Source organism: Equus przewalskii, chromosome 19, assembly GCF_037783145.1.
Source record: "Equus przewalskii isolate Varuska chromosome 19, EquPr2, whole genome shotgun sequence".
NCBI classification, from domain to species: domain Eukaryota; kingdom Metazoa; phylum Chordata; class Mammalia; order Perissodactyla; family Equidae; genus Equus; species Equus przewalskii.
The window spans coordinates 13,570,867-13,595,265 of NC_091849.1; the positions used below are offsets into that span (position 1 = coordinate 13,570,867).

The 24,399-nt window shown below is 41.2% G+C and overlaps 1 protein-coding gene across 1 annotated transcript in view; it reads right to left on the bottom strand.

Annotated features, from left to right (window-relative positions):
• Positions 1-22,701, bottom strand: part of RANBP9 (RAN binding protein 9) — a 92,763-nt gene extending 70,062 nt beyond the window's left edge. The window contains exons 1-2 of the mRNA XM_070584104.1: positions 21,990-22,701; positions 9,075-9,186 (exon numbers count right to left, since the gene is read on the bottom strand). Of these exons, the coding sequence (XP_070440205.1) occupies positions 9,075-9,186; positions 21,990-22,569 (692 nt within the window). The 5' untranslated portion in view covers positions 22,570-22,701. The remainder of the gene's footprint in view (positions 1-9,074; positions 9,187-21,989) is intronic.
• Between the last annotated feature and the right edge of the window lie 1,698 nt (positions 22,702-24,399).

Sequence of the window (24,399 nt, forward strand, 5' to 3'; positions counted from 1 at the left end):
GCTGATGCCAAAGCATGACAAGGACAGCATGAAAAAGGAGAACTACAGGCCAATATCGCACAATCCTTGACTTCAAAACATACTACAAAGCTATAGTAATCAAAACAGCATGGTACTGGTACAAAAACAGGTGCACAGATAAACGGAACAGAATTGAAAGCCAGAAATAAAACCACACATCTATGGACAGCTAATCTTCGACAAAAGAGCTGAGGGCATACAATGGAGAAAACAAAGTCTTTTCAACAAATGGTGCTGGGAAAACTGGAAAGCCACATGTAAAAGAATGAAAATTGACCATTCTTTTTCACCATTCACAAAAATAAACTCTAAATGGATCAAAGACCTAAAGCTGAGACCTGAAACCATAAGGCTTCTAGAAGAAAATGTAGGCAATACACTCTTTGATATCAGTATTAAAAGGATCTTTTCGGACACCATGTCTTCTCAGACAAGGGAAACAATAGAAAGAATAAACAAATGGGACTTCATCAGACTAAAGAGCTTCTTCAAGGCAAAGGAAAACAGGATTGAAACAAAAAAACAACCAACTGGGAAAAAATATTTGTAAGTAATACATCCAACAAAGGGTTAATCTCCATAATATATAAAGAACTCACACAACTCAACAACAAAAAATCAAACAACCCAATCAAAAAATGAACAGGAGACATGAAAAGACACTTCTCCAAAGAAGATATACGGATGGCCAATAGGCACACGAAAAGATGTTCATGGTCGCTGTACATCAGGGAGATGCAAAGCAAAATTACACTAAGATATCACCTAACAACCATTAGAATGGCAAAAATAACCAAAACAAATAGTAACAAATGTTGGAGAGGTTGTGGAGAAAAAGGAACCCTCATACACTGCTGGTGGGAATGCAAACTGGTGCAGCCACTATGGAAAACAGTATGGAGATTCCTCAAAAAATTAAAAATAGAACTACCATACGATCCAGCTATCCCACTACTGAGTATCTATCCAAAGAGCTTGAAGTCAGCAATTCCAAAAGTCCCATGCACCCCTATGTTCACTGCAGCATCATTTACAATAGCCAAGACATGGAAGCAACCTAAGTGCCCATCAACAGATGACTGGATAAAGAAGATGTGGTGTATATATATATATATATATATATATATATATATATATATATATATATATATACACACACATATATATACATATATACAATGGAATACTACTCAGCCATAAAAAAGAACAAAATCATCCTATTTGCAACAACATGGATGGACCTTGAGGGAATTATGTTAAGAGAAATAAGCCAGACAGAGAAGGACAATCTCTGTATGACTCCACTATATGAGGAATTTAAACATGTGGACAAAGAGAACAGATTATTGGCTACCAGGGGAAAGATGGGGTGGGGGGTGGGCACAAAGGGTGAAGTGGTGCATCTACAACACGACTGACAAACAATAATGTACAACTGAAATTTCACAAGATTGTAACCTATCATTAACTCAATAATAAATAATTTATAAATATATATATACACAAAAGTGTATATATAAAAACTAGAAAGAAACAAATTAGTAGCGATTATACAAGATTATAACTTTCTTCCCCATTTTTTCCATACCTTTGAAGCTTTGAATTGGCAGTGTATTATTTTTCTGAATGAATCAAGAATTATTGTTTCTCACAACAGCCACAGAGCTATGCAGTCCACTGGGTCCATTACTTCCATTCCTTACCTCTAACTGACACACTGCACCAGCTTCCACCCTAACTTTAAGGAAACTGCTGTAACAAGGATTAACAACCTCCTAAATGACAAACCAGTGGCCACTTCAGTTCTTTTAATTGACTTCCTTGGCTTCCAACACACAATACTCTCTAGTATCTTCCTTCTAGCTCTCTGATCATTCCTTCTCGGAATCTTTAGCTAGATTCTCTCCTCCTTATATCCCATAAAGATGGTGTGTCAAGTGTTCAGCCCAGGCCCTCTTCTCTTTTTTCACTACATACTTGGGTGATCACATCAATCCCCAGGGCTTCAACAACGTACATTCTGATGACTCCAAAATCCACCTACAGCTCAGCTCTCTCTCCTAAATCCCATTTATTTTTAGTCAAAGCCTTACTACTAATTAATCATCTAGATGTCCCACAGCAGGTCAAACACTGTATTGTTCCCATCGTCTGCAACTTCAAAACTCCACTTCCCTCCAGTATTTTTATTTTGTTTAGTCACAGCACCATCTATCTAATCAACTGTCCAAGCCAGAAACCTGGAAGTCACACTTCACTCTTTCTCTCTCCACAGCTACCCTTGCCACTCCCACTTCCTAATAAAGTTTTTTTTTTTTTTTAACATCCTAAATAGCTAAGAAATCTACTTTCCTTGTGACCACGCTACACAGATTAAGCCCTCAATTTAAAATCATAATAGGCCAACTGGTCCTCTGATGTCCATCTCAGACCTCTCTATTTTCCAAATTACCATCAGAGTAACCTCTCTAAAAGGCAAATCCAATTGTTATCATTCCCCTGCTTAAAAGGAGCACCTAAAAGACAAAGCGTAATACCCCTAGCAATCTAAGTCCCTTCAAGATCCTCTCTGGACACATTCCTCCCACAAACCTGGGGCTGCTCTTTCTCCATCAGCAACAGCAGCAACAGGTATGGGCACCAGCCACTCTAATAAGTACTTTAAGCAAATTATTTAATCTAATCCTATGAAGTTGGCACTATTATATCCATTTTATGGACGAGGAAACAAAGAGTCTGTTGAAAAGTACAGGCCACAGAACTAGTAAGTAGCAGAGCCAATATTCAAATGTCCACCTCTCCAATCCCAAAGAACTTCACTGTATTTCTTAGCAAAAGTACCTAATCAGCTTCCAAAACAGCTACTCATCTTTGAAAACTCTGCTTCTCTCTTGAGGGATCCCTGGGAAATTAGTCTAACGGGGTAAATGGGTGGCTCAAGGACAAGGAAGTGAGAGAGACCGAAGTTTAACAGATGCAAGCAAGCTTTCTATGGAGGCTTCCCTGATCGCCACCCTATCTTTCAACAGAGTTGGTCACTTTTTCCACCATACTTCTTCCCTAGTTTGTTCATGTATCTGTTACTATACATATTTTATACTATATTTAATTATTTACTGACATGTTCATTTCCCTTACCTGTTAAGTTCTGGAGGGCAGGGGTCCTGTCTTAGCCAATCCATCCTTACAAATCTTAGATTCCTATGTATCTGGTACATAACAGATATCCAACAAATTAAACCTCCTCCTCCTCCTTTCCTTTCTTTTTAATCTCTATCACAATCCATTCCTAAGAAACAGACTAATAACCTAACCCCTATCTCTCGCCGTCTTTCACAGTGCCATCACACACTGTATCCCCTCCCCACCCAGTACTCTATTTCTAAAACATATATCACTGCCCTACACAAAAAGACTGAAGGCTCCCTACTATCTACAGAATATTCCACCTTAGAACTATCAAGGCTCTCTAATATCTGATTCCATTCTTACCTCTGTAAACTCTTCACTATAATCCCTCAAGCCTCCAATGACATGGAGCCATATATCTCAGCCAAAGACACTATACAATTCCACTCCTCCCATGAGACTAGTCCAGCCATTTACCACAGTCTAGAATATTTTTCTCCAATAAAGCCTCTCAAATTCTTACTCATTTTATAAGGCCTATAAAATACCACTTCCTTTATAAATCTGTTTCCTTGAGCTAGAATTAATCATTCATACTCTCTCAGTCTCAAAGCACTTAGTACACTATGTCTTAATCTGGAGTTACTTGCACGTCTGCCCCTTGCCCTGCCCCACTGTACCCTCCAAACACTGAATGCGACATTCCTTAAGGGCAAGGATGCACATTCAGTTGACTCAATCCATTTATTCAGTTTCTACTGTCAGATTCTCTAGTAGGAAATACCCATAAGTCAGCAATGAATAAAATAATTTCTTACTTATCATTCAGCTGCTGACAATGTCTGACACATCGTACGTGTTCAGTACATATTTGTTAAGTTAATAAATATACTACTTACTTGTGTTTGTTCACATTTCCATCTGTGTTTCCATTTGCTGCTAATCAAAACTAAAAAGAAAGAGTTTCTAAAGCCTTCTAAAGCTAGATGGGAAGAAAGGCCTTTCTCTCTTTTCCATTCCCCCAAGAAATAATCCAGAAGATGAGTAGCACAGGAGGAACATTCTGAAGACTGAACTTTATTATCAGCAGAAGAATTTAGGAATAGAACAGAGAGTCTGGATTGCTCACTGGTTTCTTCTGAATCACTGGCTGAGTGGCATCAATATTTTGTTGGAAGAGCTAAAAATACCACACATAATAAATTCTAATTCTAAAAATTTTCAAATAAAAAATTTATTATCTCTCACATTTAGAATTAACTGTATCTTCAGTGCCTCTATTAGTATGCATAATTTAAAACTTGAATGAAATTCCTGAACTGAAAGTACATTCACGCGACAGAATGCTTTCAGAAATTCATCCTGACAGTCAGCAATCATTAACAAGAACACAAAGTAAATATTTACTCTCTAAATATGTCTCCTAAAAAAAGTTATGCAGATAAGGCGATTTAATTTTTTTGTTGCAAAATACATTAAAAATGTATTCTTAAACTAATCACAAAATTTAGACAGGCTATTTCATCTTAAAAAATTAAGCTTATTTTTTGCTGAACATACACAAAAACTATTTTTAGTTTAAATGAAAACCCAATGCAGAAAACAAAACATATTAGTTCTTTTACTCAATAAAAGGAAGTTCCTTCAAGCCTTATTTCTTAGGCGATAAAAAAATACAACAATCATCACAGTCATATTTCTAATTTTATACGGCAGACCCAGAAATAATGAATATCACTGATATATTAAGAGGCAATTCATATCCAACTCCTGCCATCTCATGGGAAAATTTGCTGCAATGACAATTTATCTTAAAAAACTGAGATCTTGGATCCAAGTATTTATTTACATGTCCTAATCTTGGATAAACATACTGTTTAAATGGAAACTCAATTTTAAATTAAGTATAAGAAACTCTCAGATGAGCATATATCACTGCAAATGAAAGGTGACTAACAGCTGCTCTTTCTGGTCCATTCTTTACAAAGATGCTAGGAGTTTAGGAAGGAAGTTTTACATCTCTTGATACAGTTCAATACATCTCCAGAAAGACATTACTTGGCCAAAATTAGCACTATGACTTTCTTTTCTTCCAGACGTGAATTGTTCTTCCCTTCCAAGCATTGGGCTGTAACTACAATTCTGTTCAAAAAGTTTACCAGAGAGATAAATAAAATCTGACCAAAGAAATACAACAGTTTTCTCCAAGAATATACAGGAGGTAAGTACTGTTTCTCATTTATTCTTTCATATAAATGCTAGCCATAAATTAAGTACTGGAGTTACAGAAATATAAAATAGTCCCTTTTTTTTTTTTTGAGGAAGATTAGCCCTGAGCTAACTGCTGCCAATCCTCCTCTTTTTGCTGAGGAAGACTGGCCCGGAGCTAACATCCGTGCCCATCTTCCTCTACTTTATACGTGGGACGCCTAACACAGCATGGCCTGCCAAGCGGTGCCACGTCTGCACCTGGGATCCGAACCAGTGAACCCTGGGCCGCAGGGAATCGTTAACATGCAAACTTAACCGCTGCGCCACCAGGCCGGCCCCTAAAATAGTCCCTTACCCTTGAATCTGTAGTGTGTACGCCACCAGTAAGCAGACAATTAAGACAGTGTAGATATTATAATTACAGTCTGTCCAAAATGTAAAGGAAGCATAGAAAAAAAGCACAATCCTATTTTGGAGAAGAGAAAATGCCACAAAAAAGGTACCTTTAAACTAGGACTTGAAGAGTAATTAGTTAAGCTAGACAAATGAGGAAAGGGATAAGAGAAGGTGAATGTGAGCAGGAAGGAAAGAGTCTGCATAGAATTAGAAATAGGAGCCAGCATGTACAGGCAGAGAACTACAAATAGTACCTTATGGTGTTACATAACTGCTGTTACCCAACGCATTATTCGCAGATGCTGATTCTGATGAGAAACAGGTTCTTGGGCGTATTTTCTAACCTAAAAAGTTCGTTCCATCCCTCTCTCTTGAGTCACTTTATGTTGATTCAACCCTGTTTAGCACCTACTTCCTATTTTCTGGGGCTTATTTCTCCAAGTCTAAGCTTGCAGAAAAGTGGAAATGGAGATTAACTGGAAGCCTCGGTTAGAGCTTCCACAGTTCAGGAAAGAGGCGAGGTTTAAGGACCTTGAATTTAATTGGAGTAAATGACAAAATGAGAAATGCCCAAAGAAACATTCCGTTCAATTTAGCTGTCATTCAGTATTAAGTATATCTGTAAGTCATTTCTGAACCACCTCCACAGTCACTGACAAGTGATTAATTTAAAAATCAAAATAAGGGAACTATCGAATTTGTTAAAAAAAAAAAAAAGTAGGTAAGAATTAAGGATTCTTCAACATCATTAGTCATTAGGGAAATGCAAATTAAAACCACAACAAAAAACCACTAGATATCTATTATAATGGCTAAATATTTAAAACAAAAAAACCTGACAATATGAAATGCCATTGAGGAGGCAGAGCAACAGAAACTCTCATACACTGCTGGTGGGAATGAAAACTAGTACGGCCACTTTGCAGAACAATTTGGCAGTTTCTTATAAAGTTAAAAATGCATTTAACATAAGATCCAGCAATCCTACTCCTAAATATTTATCCAAGTGAAATGAAAACTCATGTTTATACAAAAAACTGTACATAAATGCTTGTAGTGCCTATATTCCTAATTGCCAAACACTGGCAACAACTCAGCTGCCCTTTCACTGAAGCATGGATAAGGAAACTGGTTGGTTCATCCACATGATCAGCAGTAAAAAGGACTGATCTACCAACACAGGCAACAACAAGGATGAAGCTCAAAATGCATTACACTAAAAGAAAGACGCCAGACTTAAAAGGCTACATACTGTATGATTTCATTTATATACCATTCTAGAAACAGTAAACTGTAACAGAAAACCAATCAGTGGTTGCCAGGCGCTAGTGATGGAGAAAGGTTGTATACAAAAGGGTATGGAAGAATTTGGGGTGGTGATGGAAGTATTCTATATATCGATTGTGGTGGTGGTTACATGGCTGTACACATCTGTCAAAACTCACAGACCTGCACACTAAAAATGACAAATTTTGCTATATGCAAAATATACCTAATTTTAAAAATGAAAGGAAAAAAAGAATGAGGGATCCTGGTAACAAAGAGGAGACTGAAAAATTACAAAGGAGTTAGTCACATCATGAAGGACCCTGCTAAGAAGATTTAGATTTTATCCTCAAAGCAACAGGTGTACCAAATGATCTCAGGAAGGGGACAGACACAATTCAGTCCCGTATTAGAAAGAACACTGACAACAGTTATAGACTGCAGTAAGAGCAAAACAGGGAGCAACTGGGAGACAAAGAACCAACCACTTTAGAAATATAGGGAACAAATTACCAAGACCTGACCAAGGCAGAGGCTGTAGAGACGGACAAAGTTAAAAGCAGGAACTTCTCAATCTAGCAATAGTGAAACCACTAACCAAGCTGGTGTTGAGACAAACATTTTTAAACAAGCTAAATTTAAATGCCTGTGGGACATTCAAATGCAAATATCTGGTTAGACATATTGGTCTAGAGCTCAAGGGAATAATCTGAGATATAGCTTTAGATTTGAGACTCATCAGGATGTTTGTAGCCATGAAAATACAAGGTGAAGATCGTGCAAAGATAGAAATGTAGAGTGAAAGGTAAAGAGAACCCTGGGAACCATCCTGAGCAACACCAGCATTATGGGGTTGATGACATAATTAGAAGTATAGAAGAACCGGCTTACTGAGTGAGTACGCAGCAGTAGAGTTAGAAATGGTTACAATCATGTGCCTATTTCAATCTGAGGTCTCTCAACCACTTTATCTTCAGCTTCTCTGATTTTATCTTTGGCTTGATCACCCTGAGAAAACTGAGGCAGTTAAATAAAAAGTTATCGTTGAATGCCAAGGTTTCACTTCCTACTTTCCATATTGTTGACATTGAGAAGATTTAGCAAATAAAGTAAGAGGAATAATCTATTGAATACACTTATTTTGTCAAACACAGAAGCAGCACTAAGAGGGGGTTAAATGATTCACTTCAAATACAGGTCAATTTACTCACACAGTCCAATAACTTTATCTTGATACCTGGATAAATGACTCGATGGATGCTTTAAAGGATCTCTGATGCCACGATGAAGTTATCAGGAAATACCATAGGACACATCCATTGATTCTAGGTAATGAGTTCTCAACCAGAGATATGCACCAAAATTCCCTAGGAAGCTTCCTCAAAATGCCTTTCTTGCCCAAAGCTCTACTTCTGAAAATACTGATTTAGGAACTTCTGGGGTTAGGTCCAAACTACCATAATTTTTAATAGTCCCATAAGTGATTCTGATGTACAGACACACTCACTACACACTGACCCCAAGCTGAAAAGCAATGATAGAAAAGTTGGTTCCAGATCTATATGGAGCTCTCAGTTAGAAGCTTCTAAACCGCATCTTAATCCTTGGGCATCACCTCCAATTGAGAGCGTACAAACATACATTCTCTGATCCAAATCTAAAATTCTAAGTCTGAACCCCTGTAAAATACCTATGAATCACCTTTCGGCTTTGGTTAACTAGCTTTGAGAAGATTTAACTTCTCAGCAGAATTCAGAAAAGGCACGGAAAATGAGTCATCGTCTCTCTATTGTTTAATTCCAATTCTCCATTTTAATGACAAAACTACCAGAAAAACTTGGTTAATTTCACCAACTCAAGCATTAGCTTCAACAAGTATGTAAGCAGAACCAGATCCAACCTGTTATACTGGAATATTTATATTCTACTTTTCCAATTACCAAAATTCCCAAGATTCCAATTTTCCAATTACATCATAAACATTATGAATCAAAACAAAAATAATTATCCAAGGATAGCAAATGATTTTTGCCACCAAAATTTACACTTACCCATCTCTTCCCTTACTGACGATTTTTACTTCAAAATAATAAATCCCACAGGCTGCTGGTATTGGATGTGTAGCACGAACTGACGCTGCATCTTTTGGGGTTTTGCCATGACCTGCATATGAAACAGAGAGGAAAAAAGATCAAATGACATATTCAAATGAAAATCCTAAGAAATGATTCAGGAACAAATATAAGTTTTAGAATGACATATACATTTCTGCTCCCATCAGTACAAATAATCAAAGACTTAATGAAACATTTATCATCACAATTAATCCAGCATGCAAAACAGCCGAAGTCAGCCATGGAACTCTTCGTACTATTATTAGTTTTAGTAAAATTTCAGAATCTGAACATATTGATTCTAGCAGTCCTTTATGCAAATTAAATAAAGTATTTTACGGTAGACTATATTTTTAAGAGAAAAAAAGGCTGCATTTGAAGAACATGATGAGAATATGATTTTAATTTTATTAGATCTAAATTTGTATAAAATTTATAAAATTCGTAAACAACACTCTTGCCAAATGGCCTGTTTCTTAAACCAGAAGAATCTAAATCATATATTTTTAAATGAAATTTTATATAATTAGATTCAATTGGCAAAATAGCTTTCTTACTTTAAGAATATACAATTTTGTTCTTTGACATACTTATCGCCAATACTATACAAAGGCTGATCCATAAAATTTCTTTGGTCAGTTACAGGCTACTGAGAAATATATAAGCTCTAGTCGTATTTCTTTCTTTCTTTTTTAAGAAAGGAATGTAACACCATACCATTGCTGACATCTTTAGGAAACGTTAGATAATGGCTTTTAGACTTTTTAAATTAGCTCTTCCTCAATTCTAATCCCCAAGGGTTTCCTTCACTCACAATCCCCTCCCATCCCTCGGCCAGGACACAGATTACCTCAAAGGCCAGCACATGAACAAAATCAAGTGAGCAGGAGAAAATATGCCCATAAAACCACAGAAGAAGAAAGAACAGAAGTTGAGGGAGCATGTCAGAAAGTACGCAAGCGAGTAAGCGAGACCAGTCTCCACAATCCCCACAGGGCTGTCTGAGGAACGACACTCTAAATCATCGTTCAGGTGTGCTAGTTAGATACGCTTCACCCAACACAAACTAACGTCAGGAATCTTTCAGTCATCCTATAACATTACCTTCATTCCCTTCTCACCTTTACCAGGACTGATTAAAAACTAAATACCTTCTTTTAAGTTAAAAATTATGTCTTAGGGGCTGGCCCTGTGGCCGAGTGGTTGAGTTCTCGCGCTCCGCTGCAGGCGGCCCAGTGTTTCGTTGGTTCGAATCCTGGGCGCGGACATGGCACTGCTCATCAGGCCACGCTGAGGCAGCATCCCACATGCCACAACTAGAAGGACCCACAACGAAGAATATACAACTATGTACTGGGGGGCTTTGGGGAGAAAAAGGAAAAAAATAAAATCTTAAAAAAAAAAAAATTATGTCTTAGCTATACAAGAACCATCATATGCCAATGAGAGCCCACCTTCCCTTACCATACTTTATCAAATTACCAATGCATACTCCACCATTAAACAGTTAAGTTTACACTCGCAAGGCAAATTAGCACATGTCCACAGGGCCCAAAAGAAACTAAATGAACTCATCCACTCTTTTCTATCACCATGAAAACTTGTATCCATAGATGCCATAAGTATACATGTTATGGGCAGAAGTAAATTCTCAGCCTGGTGACCACTGTGAGGTGATAAACTTGGCTTGGAAGATAAAAATGGAAGCAGCAATATATAGACACCCCTAAAACTGCTTTAACATAGTAGGTAATAGATTTACATTGAGCTAAGCAGAATAAAAAAATAACGGCATAAATCTGCAGAATGACAACAGTCATTTTTTAAAAATAGACATTTAATAAATTATGGTTTCAGCGAAACATCTATTTCAGTAAAAATATGTTCAAATAATTGAATTGCCTAGGAAAAGGTTATGTAAACTAAATGCATTTTTAAAATTTACACAGTTAAAAATAAATCTAAAGAAAATCCTTATTAACCCTGGAGTCCTAAATCAACTAGCTTTTATTTTTGGTTTTGGTTTTGCTGGAAGGGAAGTGACCAAAACTTTTAGGGATAAGGTAATCTCCAGGTATACTTAATAATAATAATAATAATAAATGATAATAGTTAATATACATTTAATACTACGTGAAAAGCACTCTTCTAAGAGCATTATATTTATTAACTCAGCACTCGAAACAACTCTAAAATAGATAGTATTTATTATCATTTCACAGTTGAGAAAACTAAGGGAAGATGAAAACTGGCCCAAGGTCACCCGGCTGTGTGAGAATTCCAAAGCAGGATCTGTGCTGGGGTTTAAATTCCCGAAGCCTGATCCAGTGCAAGCTCTGAACCCAAAGGAAGGATCTGGTTACAATGAGCATTCTGGGATCACTTCGCGTGTATTCCCATCTCCTATTCTTGCTACTTCTGTGAGAAAAGCAAAAGAAACCTAGTATTTGAGGGTAAATAATGTCTCCAAGTATTATGTGCTTTTGTACAGATTTTTCTCATTCAACATCTGTGAAATAGGTATTTAACTTCATTTTTAAAAATGGAGAAATTCTTACAGAGGTTATATCACTTGCCCCAATCAGCAGAATCATGCATTAAATTAATATATGAATTAAAATTCCCTACACTTTCCATTGTGCAAAAATAACTGTGAAGAACCACACAATCATCAATCTTCAAGGTTCCGTTTTATTCATTACGCTTTACTAAGACATTGAAGAAAAATTCCATAAATGTCAAAGGATTTGTTTCATTTTTAAATTAAATTCAAATGCAAAGACCTAGGAAAAAGTTTAGATGCAAGATTAAAGGGATTCATACTATTTCTTAGACAAGACTAGTGAGATCAGAGTGGAGAGTCTACTTCTAATAATGCTCATCAGCAGGAAGTTTATTACCTTAAATTCTGTGGTGACCAAAAAACAACCTCACACTACCAAAGCGTAAACTTTTAAAACCACAAGTCTTCAATGTTAAGTGTTTTCTATACGGCTCAAGAAGAAAACACATTTATTGCTTCAAAACTCTAAGACTAGCAAGCTTATCTCTTTCCATCCAAACAATCTGTTGATTGCATTTAAGTGAAATGAGAAAGGTCTGAATAAAGCCCACCCCACCACCCCCTCCACTCTCCAACACGCAGCCAGGTGCCTTTCTGGAAATATAAATCAGCCTTCCTTGTACCGCCATCCCGCAAAACAACTAAAATTCCTTCCTACAAACCTCCCATTCCGCTTAGGAGAGAGAGAAATTTCCTGAACATCTTGTTTGATCTTGCCCTCCCCCTGCATTTTCCACCTCCTCTCTGTTCCAGTCAGCCGCCGGGCCACAGCCTTTGCCCAGCTCTTCCTTCTAACTGGAAAGCTCCACCCTTCCTTCTCAGCTGGGTTAGGTCCTCCTCGCCCCGCAGGGCTTAGCTCAAGCTGCACTTCCTCACTCACTCTTTCCCCGACCTCTCTGACTTGCTCTAACCTCCTTTTCACAGGCCCTCACAGCCAACATGTATCTTTCCCAGACAACACTAACAGACTTTTCACATCTGTGTCTATTTTACCATTTTTGCATTTTAATTCCTGGATCTCTTTATTCCCACTGACTTCCACTCTTATCTTCACTTATTCCTTCCTGGAGTCCCACTGGATTCTGACATCACCTGAAACTATTCCGCCTCAGAAATATCAAATTCTAAGAAAGTCTGTTCTGCTACAAAATACATTTCTTGAATACAAATTAGCTCACATGCACTTCATAAATCCGGGAGTGACGTCAGCATTCCGGGAGTGACGTCAGCATAATAAAGAAGTCATATAGTTCAGAAGGCAGCTTTCCTCAGTACATAAATGAATTAAAGAGAAAATTAGGAATATACAAAATGCCCTACATCAAAAAAAGCCAAGGGGCTGGCCCGGTCGCACAGCAGTTAAGTGCACATGTTTCACTTCAGCAGCCTGGGGTTCACTGGTTCGGATCCCAGGTGTGGACATAGCACCGCCTGGCAAGCCATGCTGTGGCAGGCGTCCCACATATAAAGTAGAGGAAGATGGGCACAGATGTGAGCTCAGGGCCAGTCTTCCTCAGCAAAAAGAGGAGGATTGGCAGCAGATGTTAGCTCAGGGCTAATCTTCCTCAAAAAAAAAATTTTTTTAAGCCAAGATTCCTACTGAAGTGCATTCCTATAGTGTTTATCAGCTTCAGGAACTGCTACACTTGCCACTTTATTAAGCCATATGGGGAAAACTCAAGAGCAATAGATCACCAAGTGCTAAGAGATCTCCTCTTTGTTTTTATCAGTATGGACTCATGCATCTCATGCATATTTATTTCATACTTTGGGTTATAATTCAATACTACTCTGTTTCTTCTGTTGCTCAAACTGTTCCCCCTTTAGCCACCGAGAGCTTTTTCAGTTGGCTCTTCTGGCACTTGGACACACCTCCATTGTATGTTTTTTCTTTCTGTTACTTTCAGGCACTTCGAAATGCTGGAGGCTCATCCTGTATATTTCCTGCCCCAGCCCTAGAATCAGCCTTTTCTTCAGGGGACCCTGGCTCCTTTTACTGGCAAATGGCATCAGAACCCCAGATCTAGGTACCAGATGTATTCGTTGTGACTGGGGGGTCATTGCTTTTAGGCCCCCTCATTGACAAGAGCAAGGAAATATAGGTTTTTACTAAACCCCTGTACATACACATATCTGTATTTCTATATGTAATCATCTGTCTCTGTATTAAACTAAGTTTGCCTTTCATACTGATGTCTCCAACTCTAATCCGTTACCACACAGATCATTCTAACCTCCGGCCCTTGCTTATCTGTAAAATTCCACTCCAAAGGTAAGAAACCTAGCTCCCACCATCTGCCATCCATTTATTTGTTTGATTCCACTAGACATACAGCAGTATCAGAACTGCTAACCCATATCCCCATGGGATACAACTTTGTCAACAAGAGCTCAGACCTTATGTAGTTTACTTTCCCTTTAGTTTAACAGACTCCACTGTTCCAAAGTTCTTTAGGTCAGCACCGTTTCTCTCCTCCTCTCTGAGGTTTTTCATACATTTGTAATAGATTGTTTTGTCACATTCTGCATTCTATCCTGAGATCTCTCTCTCCCTCCTCAATGATTTTATTAAATTTGCTGTAAAGTTCTGTGGGTTTGATAAATACATAGTGCCATATATCCACAATTACAATATCATACAGAACACTTTCACTGCCCTAAAAAATCCCCTGTGCTCTGCCTATCCCACCCTCTTTCCCTCCCCTTAAGCCCCTGACAACCCCTTAGCATTATACTATCTCTATAGTTTTGCCTTTTCCAGAATGTCATATAATTGAAAGCATACAGTATATACTCTTTTCAGACTGGTTTCTTTCACTTAGCAATATGCATTTAAGATCCATATGAGTCTTCACATGAATGGATATCTCATTTCTTTTTATCATTGAATAATATTCTACTGTATGGATGTACCACAGTTTATCCATTCACCTACTGAAAGACATCTTGGTTGCTTCTTCTTGTACACGATTAGGAGAAAAGCTGCTATGAACATTCACGTGCAGGTTTTTGTGTGAGCATAAGTTTTCAAATCAGTTGGGTAAATACTTAGGAGCTCAACTGCTGGATCATATGGTAAAACTATGTTTAGCTTTGTTAGAAACTGCCAAACCATCTTCCAAAGTGGCTGTATCATTTCGCATTCCCATCAGAGCGTATGAGAGTTCCTGTTGCTCTGCATCCTCACCAGCAATTGGCATTGTCAGGTTTTCTTTGGATTTTAGCCCTTCTAATAGCTAAAGGTACACCTTTGTTTTGTTTAAGAAAAAAATGGTGAAAATGGCTAAACTCTGAATCAGATTTTCATTTTTGCTTAAACAGCTGTCAAGCACTTACATCTCTAAGAAGAAAGCCCAAACCCCAAGGCTTAAGGCCGCAAAAGATCAGCAGCCTGTGATATTGCGCACAAATGCCAGTGGAAATTTAACTGGGCTCGTATTGTTATTTTTGTAGTGCTCTGGTTGCAAAGTTCTATAGGTTTTAAGTGGTCTGCCCAGCCCTATTTTTCCCATAAGCCCCATTACTTTTAGTACGCAACTTTATGGAAAACATAAGGTTTTTCCAGCAACACGTTTTTGGCATTCTAGTAGATATGCCTCCATCTTCCTCTAGGACACACTCTCCTCCCCCTCCCCATTCTAAAGACTTCATTTCTACACTTCCTCTTCAACATCAAGGGACCTCCAATTGCCTGAACCCTTACCCTTTCTTGTTTGTTTTTCTTTTTCCTCTTCCAGGATGGGGCTATACGGTAATCACTTAAAAGCTCTGAAATAGCCTTGATTTCCCTGATATGCCTATTATTCCATCACATCCACCAGCAAAACCACAGCCTTAGATCAACACTATAATCTACCTTCCCTACTCCTGCACCGGGCAGCTGGCCTCTGCTGAATAAAGTTCAAAAATCTTGCAATGGCCACAGCTATGAACTAATGCTGTTCAGCTGGGCTCTCCCACTGCTATCAACACCACATTCAGAAACCTTTAGTTAGCTTGTTCCCCATTCCCCTCAATGGCTAGTCCACACTTTTATCCTTCCCTTTAAGTGAAGTCCTCTACTCAAATTCAGTGAGCAAACTACATCACCTACTTTATCATAAAACAGGACTCCACCACTATATATGGTCATGATCCACTCTCCGCTCTATTACAAACTGGTCTCTGTCCATACTAGTCTTCACCTCTTCCGCTATTATCAGAGGAATAGTATGTAGTCCCCTCCTTCAACACTAACCACCCTGTGCTCCTGAACGACTTTCCTCCCTCCAAGCCCTTACCCTGTCAGCCTCCCAAGCTTGTATTTTCATCCTTTCCCAATTTACTCTCCTTCTCCTCAATTCATAAGGACGCAGTATTCAAAAAATATATATACTTTTCATAAAATTATATGCCTCTGTGCTATAAATCATTGTCAATAATGCACTGGGGTTGGTGGTGAGTCTAATAAACTTTTTTTAACTTCAAGGTAACAAAAACAGGTATTGTTACTATTTATGTTGTGTGTTAAAATATACGTTAAATTTTGTCGACATTTACTGAGACTCCATACCTTGGACTAACATCATACTCTCAGCTAACTTATGTCACTTCAGTTTGTACTCACACAGCCAAACTAAAACAAGACTTAGAAATGATACAAGAGTCTCTACTTTACAACAGTACTTTCCAAAGGAATTCTTAGGGATAATTTTGATTATGTGGATTTTCATTTTATACGCTGTCATTAGAAGCTAATCTCCAGGTACAATGTAACTTCACTATTAGCCATTTAGAAAAAAAAAATCCTGCCTTTACCTCCATCCTCCTCCAGGTACTGCCTAATCTCTTTCCTCATCTATATTACTCAAGAGTTATCTATATTCACTATCCTCTTCACCTGGTCCCTTCTACTTACTCTGATTTTTGGCCCCCTCACTCAATTCAAACTGCGCTCCCTAAGGTCACAATGATCTAATTTCCAAATCCAGTCGGAAATTTTCTGTGCCCATCTCACTAAACCTATTGGTTACATTTGACCCTACAGATCACTTCCTCATTTCTGATTCTCCTCTGTCCAGGTACCTCCTAACCAGTTCTTCTTGGGCTCCATTCAGCCTTTTAATATTGGTGTTGCTCAGGTTCCATCTTTGGACCACTGCTCTTCTGACTTTACTTGCTCTCTCTGAGTTTCAACTAGCCCCTAGAGGTGACTCCCAAATCAGTCATGACCTAGACCTCTCTCCTAAGCTCAGGTCTATTATAGTACATGCCAACCCTTCCTAGAAGAAACTGCCTCACCACTGTCCCTACTGAAAGACTACCCTGGTGCCAGGCGGATGTTCTGTATTTCCTAACTACCCTCACACCCCCACAGCTGATTGAACACAGGTTAGCAGCTGATGTGAAGGCCACCAATCCATCCCATTAGGATAGAATGAAAAGCTCTACCCAACTAAGAATGATGGCAATTAGCTAGGCCAATCTGTTAAGTCTCTCAGGAATTTGAAATAGGAAGGAAAGGATAAGCTAGTCAGTAGGGAAAAGAGAAGAAAATAACAGAAACTAGCAACTGTAGCTGAGTCACTTTAACAGTAGAATCAAGTGAAAATTCACGAACTCCAGTTGTTGCAATTTCTTAGAGCCACCTTAACTTCAGAAGACCTGTTTCTGTTCTTTCTGTAAGGCTTGTTTCTTTGGCTTCTTCTGGTTCCATGAAGTCAGATCACATGACTAAGATTCCCATTGTTACTTATCTCCAAATATATTGTAATACTTCCTTGCAATCTTTATTTGATTCATGGTCCACTGTAAGAACCTAACAGAGCTAGAAACCCAAGCATCATCCTTGACTTCTCTATCATCCCATAATATCCTGCCAGTGTTTACTTCAAAACATATCATAAATATGTCTGCTCTTCCCCACCCCTACCACTGACCAAGTTCAAGTCCTTATTTCTCATATGGTCTGCTGCAACAGCCTTCTAAATGAGTTTGCTATTCCCAGTCGTGAACCCCTTGAATCCATCCTCCAATTAGTTGCATAATCTAACAAAAAATGGAAATATGAGCCAGTCACTTCCTATTTAAAATCCTTTGATGATTCCTCATCTCCTACAGAATAAGATCTAAACTAAATAAAATATTCTATAAGGCCTCTTACAATCTTTTTCCAGCTGCTCCTTGTGATACAAATTCCAACAACCCAAGACTGCTTGCAGATCCAAACATAAACAATAATTCTCTCCTCTATGCTTTTGCGTATGCTTCTTCACATTGTAATGCCCAGCCCCTCCTCTTCCCCTATATCCTACTCATCATTTAAGATGTCCCACTGGCCAAGAAGCTGTCCATGACCCACCAACTTCATCCCTTTCAATGTCAGCCTGGGACAGGCGCTCCTCCTGTCTTCCACAGTATTCTCTCCAACATCCCTCACTCCCTCACTGTTTTATGTCCTTCGAGCCCTTTGAACACAGTATCTTATTCAAAACTTTGAGAGCCCTGAACCTGGCATAAAATAAACATTCATTAAAAGCTTGTTGAATAAATGAAAGAATGAATAGAGAACAAAGCACATATACAAACTGTCTAATAGAATATATACCCTATAGCAAGTGCTCAATAAATTATTATTACTGTTGTCTACTTTTCTGAATGATTATTAGATTAATTCTTGCAGTTATCAACTGGCATTTTTAAAGCTGAATTTCTCAAAATTTGGGCAAAGAGATCCCCAGGAAAAGCCCAGTCTTGTTTTTAAATTCTTTGATTTTCAAGATGTTTCTATCACCCTCATAATTCCTAAAAGACACAGGTACTGGCAGACAAGCAAATATTTGAGATATTTGTTCATCCTTAGAAGTGCAAGAAATTAGATAAACAATCAAATTCAGGAACTGTTAAAGGCCCAATGGCTGGGGATAGTGAGGGAGAGAGGAGTTAGGCATACCAAAAGTTCAACCCATTTGGCGGGATACTGTTAATAATGCCTCCAATAAAAAGTGCAATTCGCAACGTCACTGCTTCCTAGCATTCCTAACTTTCACTTATCTTGCGTTTATTCTAAGCTGCCCTAAATCAGTGTAATCCAGGTGTCTGGACTTTTCCGTGACACTAGTGTGCTCCAGGTAACATTTTTCCCCAGAGGAAGTACTTTTAATGCCAACTGTTTTTCAGAAAGTTCTAAATGTGATCACTAGATTTTATCTATTTGAGAAAACTAAGACTCATACAAATCAAAATAGGCAATACTGGTATAGCGGAAAGAACACTAAATTCAGGGTCGGTGAAAATTAGTTTCCAATCCTGGCTTACTTGTGACTTGGAAAATCTACCTTCTCGGTGCTCCCACTTTCTCACATCTAAAATGAGAATTCCACCATCATGTCCCGATAAACTAATGTACATGTGAGTGTATGTACGTATGTGCATGTGTGTGTATCAAAATGCTTTGTAAAGTATCCAAATAGTGATAACTTCACAAACATAAAAATGTGATCTGCAACTGAAACATTTACACTAGTCAAGTCCATTGTCATATTCATTAAAATGCTTTAAGTTGGAATAAAGTTATCATTATAATTAAGTCCAAATTTGTCACATTTGTACTTATTCAAAGCCGACAAGAATTTTAAAAATAAAAGGAGCCACCCTTGAGCGTTTCAACAGTTGGTGTGTAACCACTAAGTGAAAGGTCTTTTCAAAATTATTAAAATATAGTCTACACACCCTGCTATTCCTCTGCAATCCGATCAACCTTGTCTGCATGTCTGGCATTGTTTAATACGGATCCCCTCAAATCATTTAAGAGGCCACACTGCTTCCAAAGACAGCAATTCCAATTTAGAAAAACAACTTAAAAACAGAATCTGTTCAGAGCAAAAGAAATCAAGATATTTCTATTTCGAAGGTAAGGAAAACCCTCATCATTCTGGAAAATAATGATCACCAATTTTTTGAAATTCTGCAATATGCAAAAAACTTCATGAAAAGCAGTTTTTCATGTTAAAAGTGTCTTAAAATGCTGACGTAAAATCGATGTGGCACAGTGATAGGTTAAATAAAATCCAGTCTTCTTATTTCATCGCTTCAGTTTTATTACCCCACTACCTACGACACTTCCCCTGCGCTCCCTTCCCTTATTTCTAGGACACAGTTGCCCAGTACTTTTGGTATGGTGCACTCAGAAGGCACTCAGAAAAACAACAGGAGGAAAAAAAAACCCATTAAAATAACAAGACAAGAGGAAGAGGCAGCAGAAGGGGGAAAAAGAGACTGTGTTTGTGACAAGGGGGGAGGGAGACAAAGGGGAGACAGAAGAGAGGGAGAGAAAAGAAAAAGGACGACAAACAAAATTTGTTCTTCCAGAAATAATGGCTTATGTTTATAAAAGAGTGTAGTTTCCAGACAGTGAATCTTGGTATTACACAACAGAAAGCAATAAAGAGGCCAACAGGAAAAATAATTGAGACAGCAGTGTCATAAATATTCCAAACTCAAGCAATTTCACATAAGCATGCACTTTTCTCCAACCCAAATCATCAATTTTATGTAAAAGGAGTTAGCAAAACTAATTAAGGCATGGTACAGTGCGAAACAAACCGTAATCACGAATCTTAGATATCATGGAAATTCAGAGAGCTGGAAATTTCCTTACCAACCATCCAGTTCAACTCCCTCATCACTCAGAGGAAGAAACTGAGGCCCTGTTTTGTAACATGCCAAAAATCACAGACGACTGCAGGACTCAGGAAAGCCGGGATTCTTTGTTCCACAATCTTCCATATCTTCTGCCTCTGATTTTAGAAGCTAATTATTAACCATCAACCATAAATTTAAAATCAAGTTTTGTCAAGTCTAACAAAAAGCTTCCTAGTAGTCAGAGCAGAAGTAAACACTTCATAACATAGTACAGTTCACGCAAATTAAAATACAAAATTAAACGACAGCCTTCACAGGGTATTAACAGAATGTCCTAACTTAAGGAAAAACACAGGTCCAACATTTTGAAATTTTCAGCCATTTAGAGTAAGCAACATAACATTTTAAATTGAAAGTACTTCTCTGGATCTAGGGATAAAAAGAAGCAATATTAACAAAGCCTATTTTTGTGTGTGATTCTTGGCAACCAAATCTTTTTGCAAATTGCTGTCGCCATTCTCCTTTCTGATTTAATAGTAACTTATTTATCAAGGTTCTTCTCAAATTTCAGTCCTGTAGACTTTAAGAATTTAACCACAACAGTTGTTTATACCCCCTATACCCATGTCACTAGGATCTGATTAAGACCCTCCCTTTGTAGCCAATCAAAATGAGGCTGCTTTGAATGTAAAAGCTCCTGCTTCAGGTTTGGGGCCTAAAAAAAATGGATTTGTTTCCAGACAGACTGATACATTAGATTGATTTTTTTTCCCTCCCAGACAAGTAAACTTGGCGCATGCTATTAATTTGGGCTACATTTCAAAATGCCACCGAAATTTATAATTTTATATACAATTGATCTGCTTAAAGCTTTGTTTTAACACAGGAGAGGTAGGTGAAGGAGGAGGGGGACAAGCACAAGGCTGAGGCTGTCTGTTTTCTCAACTGCAGGTGTGAAACATAAGCCAATTTTCTTTTAAAGACCAACATTTTAAAAGATCCCTGTTTTCAACAACACTTCATATAACGCCAACCCGTAAATATAGGGCATTTCCCACCAGCAGAGTAGGTTTCTGCTCCCCTAAGAAAACGCGGACTCCTGAGGTTTGACTGCTTCCCTCCCACTTGCTTTGAGTAAGATACACTGATGGGCAAACTTGGGCTCCTCGTCCTTTTGTCCCCCTAGACGATCTCTGGCCTAATTTTGGACAAAATCCTCCACTGATCACTCCTCCCCCTATATATCCCTGCTCTCCCTTAATTAGAAATCATACCTCGGAGTCGTGCGCCTCTCCAAGAAGAGAACGCCTGCCCCACCACCACCTGGAGAACAATGTAACCCAACTCCGAGTCCCTGGATTCCTCTGTCCTAGCCCTAAGGTTTATCTTAAAGGGAAATCAAAAAGCGAGTTCTGTCCTGTCATCCTGGATTCCCTCAAGGTGTCCCACTCCTGGCCTAGGATTACCAGCTCCATTATACCGAGGAGCGTTATACTCACCTTCCCTTCCCCAAATCTCGCACCTTTCCCGGGGACCCCCATCCCGCCCCCGGAGAAGCAGGCCGGCCGGCGAGTCACCTCCGAGGGCACCGAGCCCCGGGAGGGCGGGCGGGGGCGGGTCGCGGCGCTCGGCGGCCCTGCTCCCACCGCGGGACACACGCCCAGTACCTTTGTAGTGCACCCGCAGGTTGTTCTGCGAGAGGCCGATGTAGCTGAACTTGTCCTTCGGGCTCCAGGACCGGGGCAGCGGCGTCTCCTGCTCGTCCACGGCCGGGTAGAGGCGCTTCAGCCGCCGCTGCAGCTCCTTCTCCTGCTCGTTCAGGGCCGAGTCCCCGTGCGGGAAGGGGGCCGCGGCGCTGCTGCCCGCCGCCAGGCCCGGGGCCGGGGCGCCTCCGGCCGGGCCGGGGCCCGCGGCCAGGCCGGGGGGCGCGGGGGGCGCGCTGGCGGGGGCGGCCGCCGAGGCGGGCGGCGGGGGCGGCGGCGGCGGCGGCGGCGGCGGGGCCGCGGTGGCCGGGGGCGGCGGCGGCGGCGGCGGCGGGTGCAGGAGCAGGGCGGCCGCCGCGGCCCCCAAGCCGCCGCCGCCGCCGCCGCCCGGCGAGCCGGCCGGAGAGGAGCCGGCGCTGACGGCCGGGGGCGCGGGCAGCACGACTCCGGAGACGGGGGCCACGGCCGCTGGCGGCGGCGGCGGCAGCGGCTGCTGCTGTTGTGGCTGCGGCGGCGGCGGCGGCGGCGGCGGCTGCCCGGACATCCCGGCCGCGACTCAGCCTGCGCCCACCTCCACCTCTTCTCTCCTTCCTCCTCGGCTTCCCGGGGGCGCTGTCGCTGCGGCCGGCGGCACCAGGCGCCCCAGTCCGCCCGCCCCGGAAGCAGGCGCGGGCCGCGCGCCGAGGGCGAGCGCAACGGTTGGGGGGCTCGGCGCCCGGGGGAGGGGCGGCGGGCCCGGGGCGGCCCCGAGAGGACGTTGGCCGGAGCGCGGGCGCGGGCCGGGGCTGAGGCGCCGAGGGCGGGGGCAGAACGACAGCGCGGGCGGAGAAGGCGCGCTGGCGGCTGCAGCGGCCGCTGCTCTCGCGGCTGTTTCCCGGCGGGCGGGCCCGGCCGGCGCGAGACGCTGCGCGCGGGCGGCGCTGGGCGAGGGGGCGGGGACGGCGGCGCGAGGGGCGGGGCACGCGGGCGGCTGGCCGGGCGGCGGGGGTCCCGGGGCGCGGGCCGGGGCGGTGCGCCTCTCCCGGGCCGGCCGGCTGCTGGCGGCGGGGCGCGAGGCGGCCTGCGCGGGGTCCTTCCGCAGGTCGCGGCCTCCGCCCCACAGCCCGCCGCCTCCCCCTCCCGGCCGGCCCTTCCCGGGAGGATCTCCTCCTCCTGTGCTTCTTTTTGTTGTCGTCGCCCCACCTCCCCACCGTAGGGTTCCCGCTGGGGCGGCGGGGCTGCTTCTCGCCCAGGCGAAAGTAATCGAGCCCCGCTGGGCCCGCCGCGAGCCCGGCCCGGGGGCGTCCCCGGAGCGCGGGGGGTCCCGGGCTCCCCTGATGAGCGGAGCGGCTCGGCTGCGAGAGCCCCCAGCGGGCCCCGAGGGGCGCAGTCGGGAGAGCGCCCGCGGGGTGCTCGGGCTCTGCTGGGAGCTCGCGCCCCGGGACGGGTTCCTCTGCGGGAACGTACTGCTCCTCATCCTTCTCGGTAGTTACTACCTTAACACTTATCATATGGAGAGTGGAAACCATTTCTGAAGGCAAAGTCCCGTCTTAAAATATGGGCATTTTACTAATTAATTTTATGAGGACTTGAAAGTGAACTTATAGTGGTAGAGGGTGTCACAGGAATACTAATAAAGACTGGCAGCTCTTCAAAGAACCAGGACCATGAACTCCACGAATGCGAAGTTATAGCGTGTATTTAGTTTGGGCTTCTAGAGACGTCAAGCATTTTATAGACTCATTAATTTTCATAACGGGCCTCTTTGTTAGGTAGCAAAGAATTATGCCCATTTTTAAAAACAAGGAAATTTTCACTGAGGTCAGCAGAGTCAAAAATAGGACTTCCTACTTTGCAATTCCGATAGAGTGCTTTGCTTGGTCGACTAATTTGGCACAACTTGCCAAGTGTTGCTCTCTGACCCATCCTAGCGTCGCTATTTTGTTTTCATCACTTCCCTTGGTTTAGGTTATCCTTTCCCTAGCTGGCAAAATCGAGCTTTACGCGTGTAAACTACGTGGTATAAATTCTGGGATTTTGTTTGCTTCCAACGATGTTGTGATTCTAATTGTTTAGCCAAATAAGCAAGGAACATTTTGCTGAATAAAAAATTACTTATTTTGCCTTGAAGAGCGTAGGTAAATGGTGATTTAATTGAAGGCCCTCAGTGTCTGGCCAGAACTAATAAAGTCATTCAGTCTAATTTCTCCCTCAATTACCCAGACAACTAGATGGCCTGTTGTTCTTTAATAAAAGTATCTGATAATTCTAACCTATTGTTTGATGACTTTTTTCATGCCGCTGCTCTTTAAATTACATGACGTCGTTGTGTTTAAATTGTTCTAAAACTCATTTATATTGCTAGAACAATGAGTTAAATGTAAGCCGAGCTGTA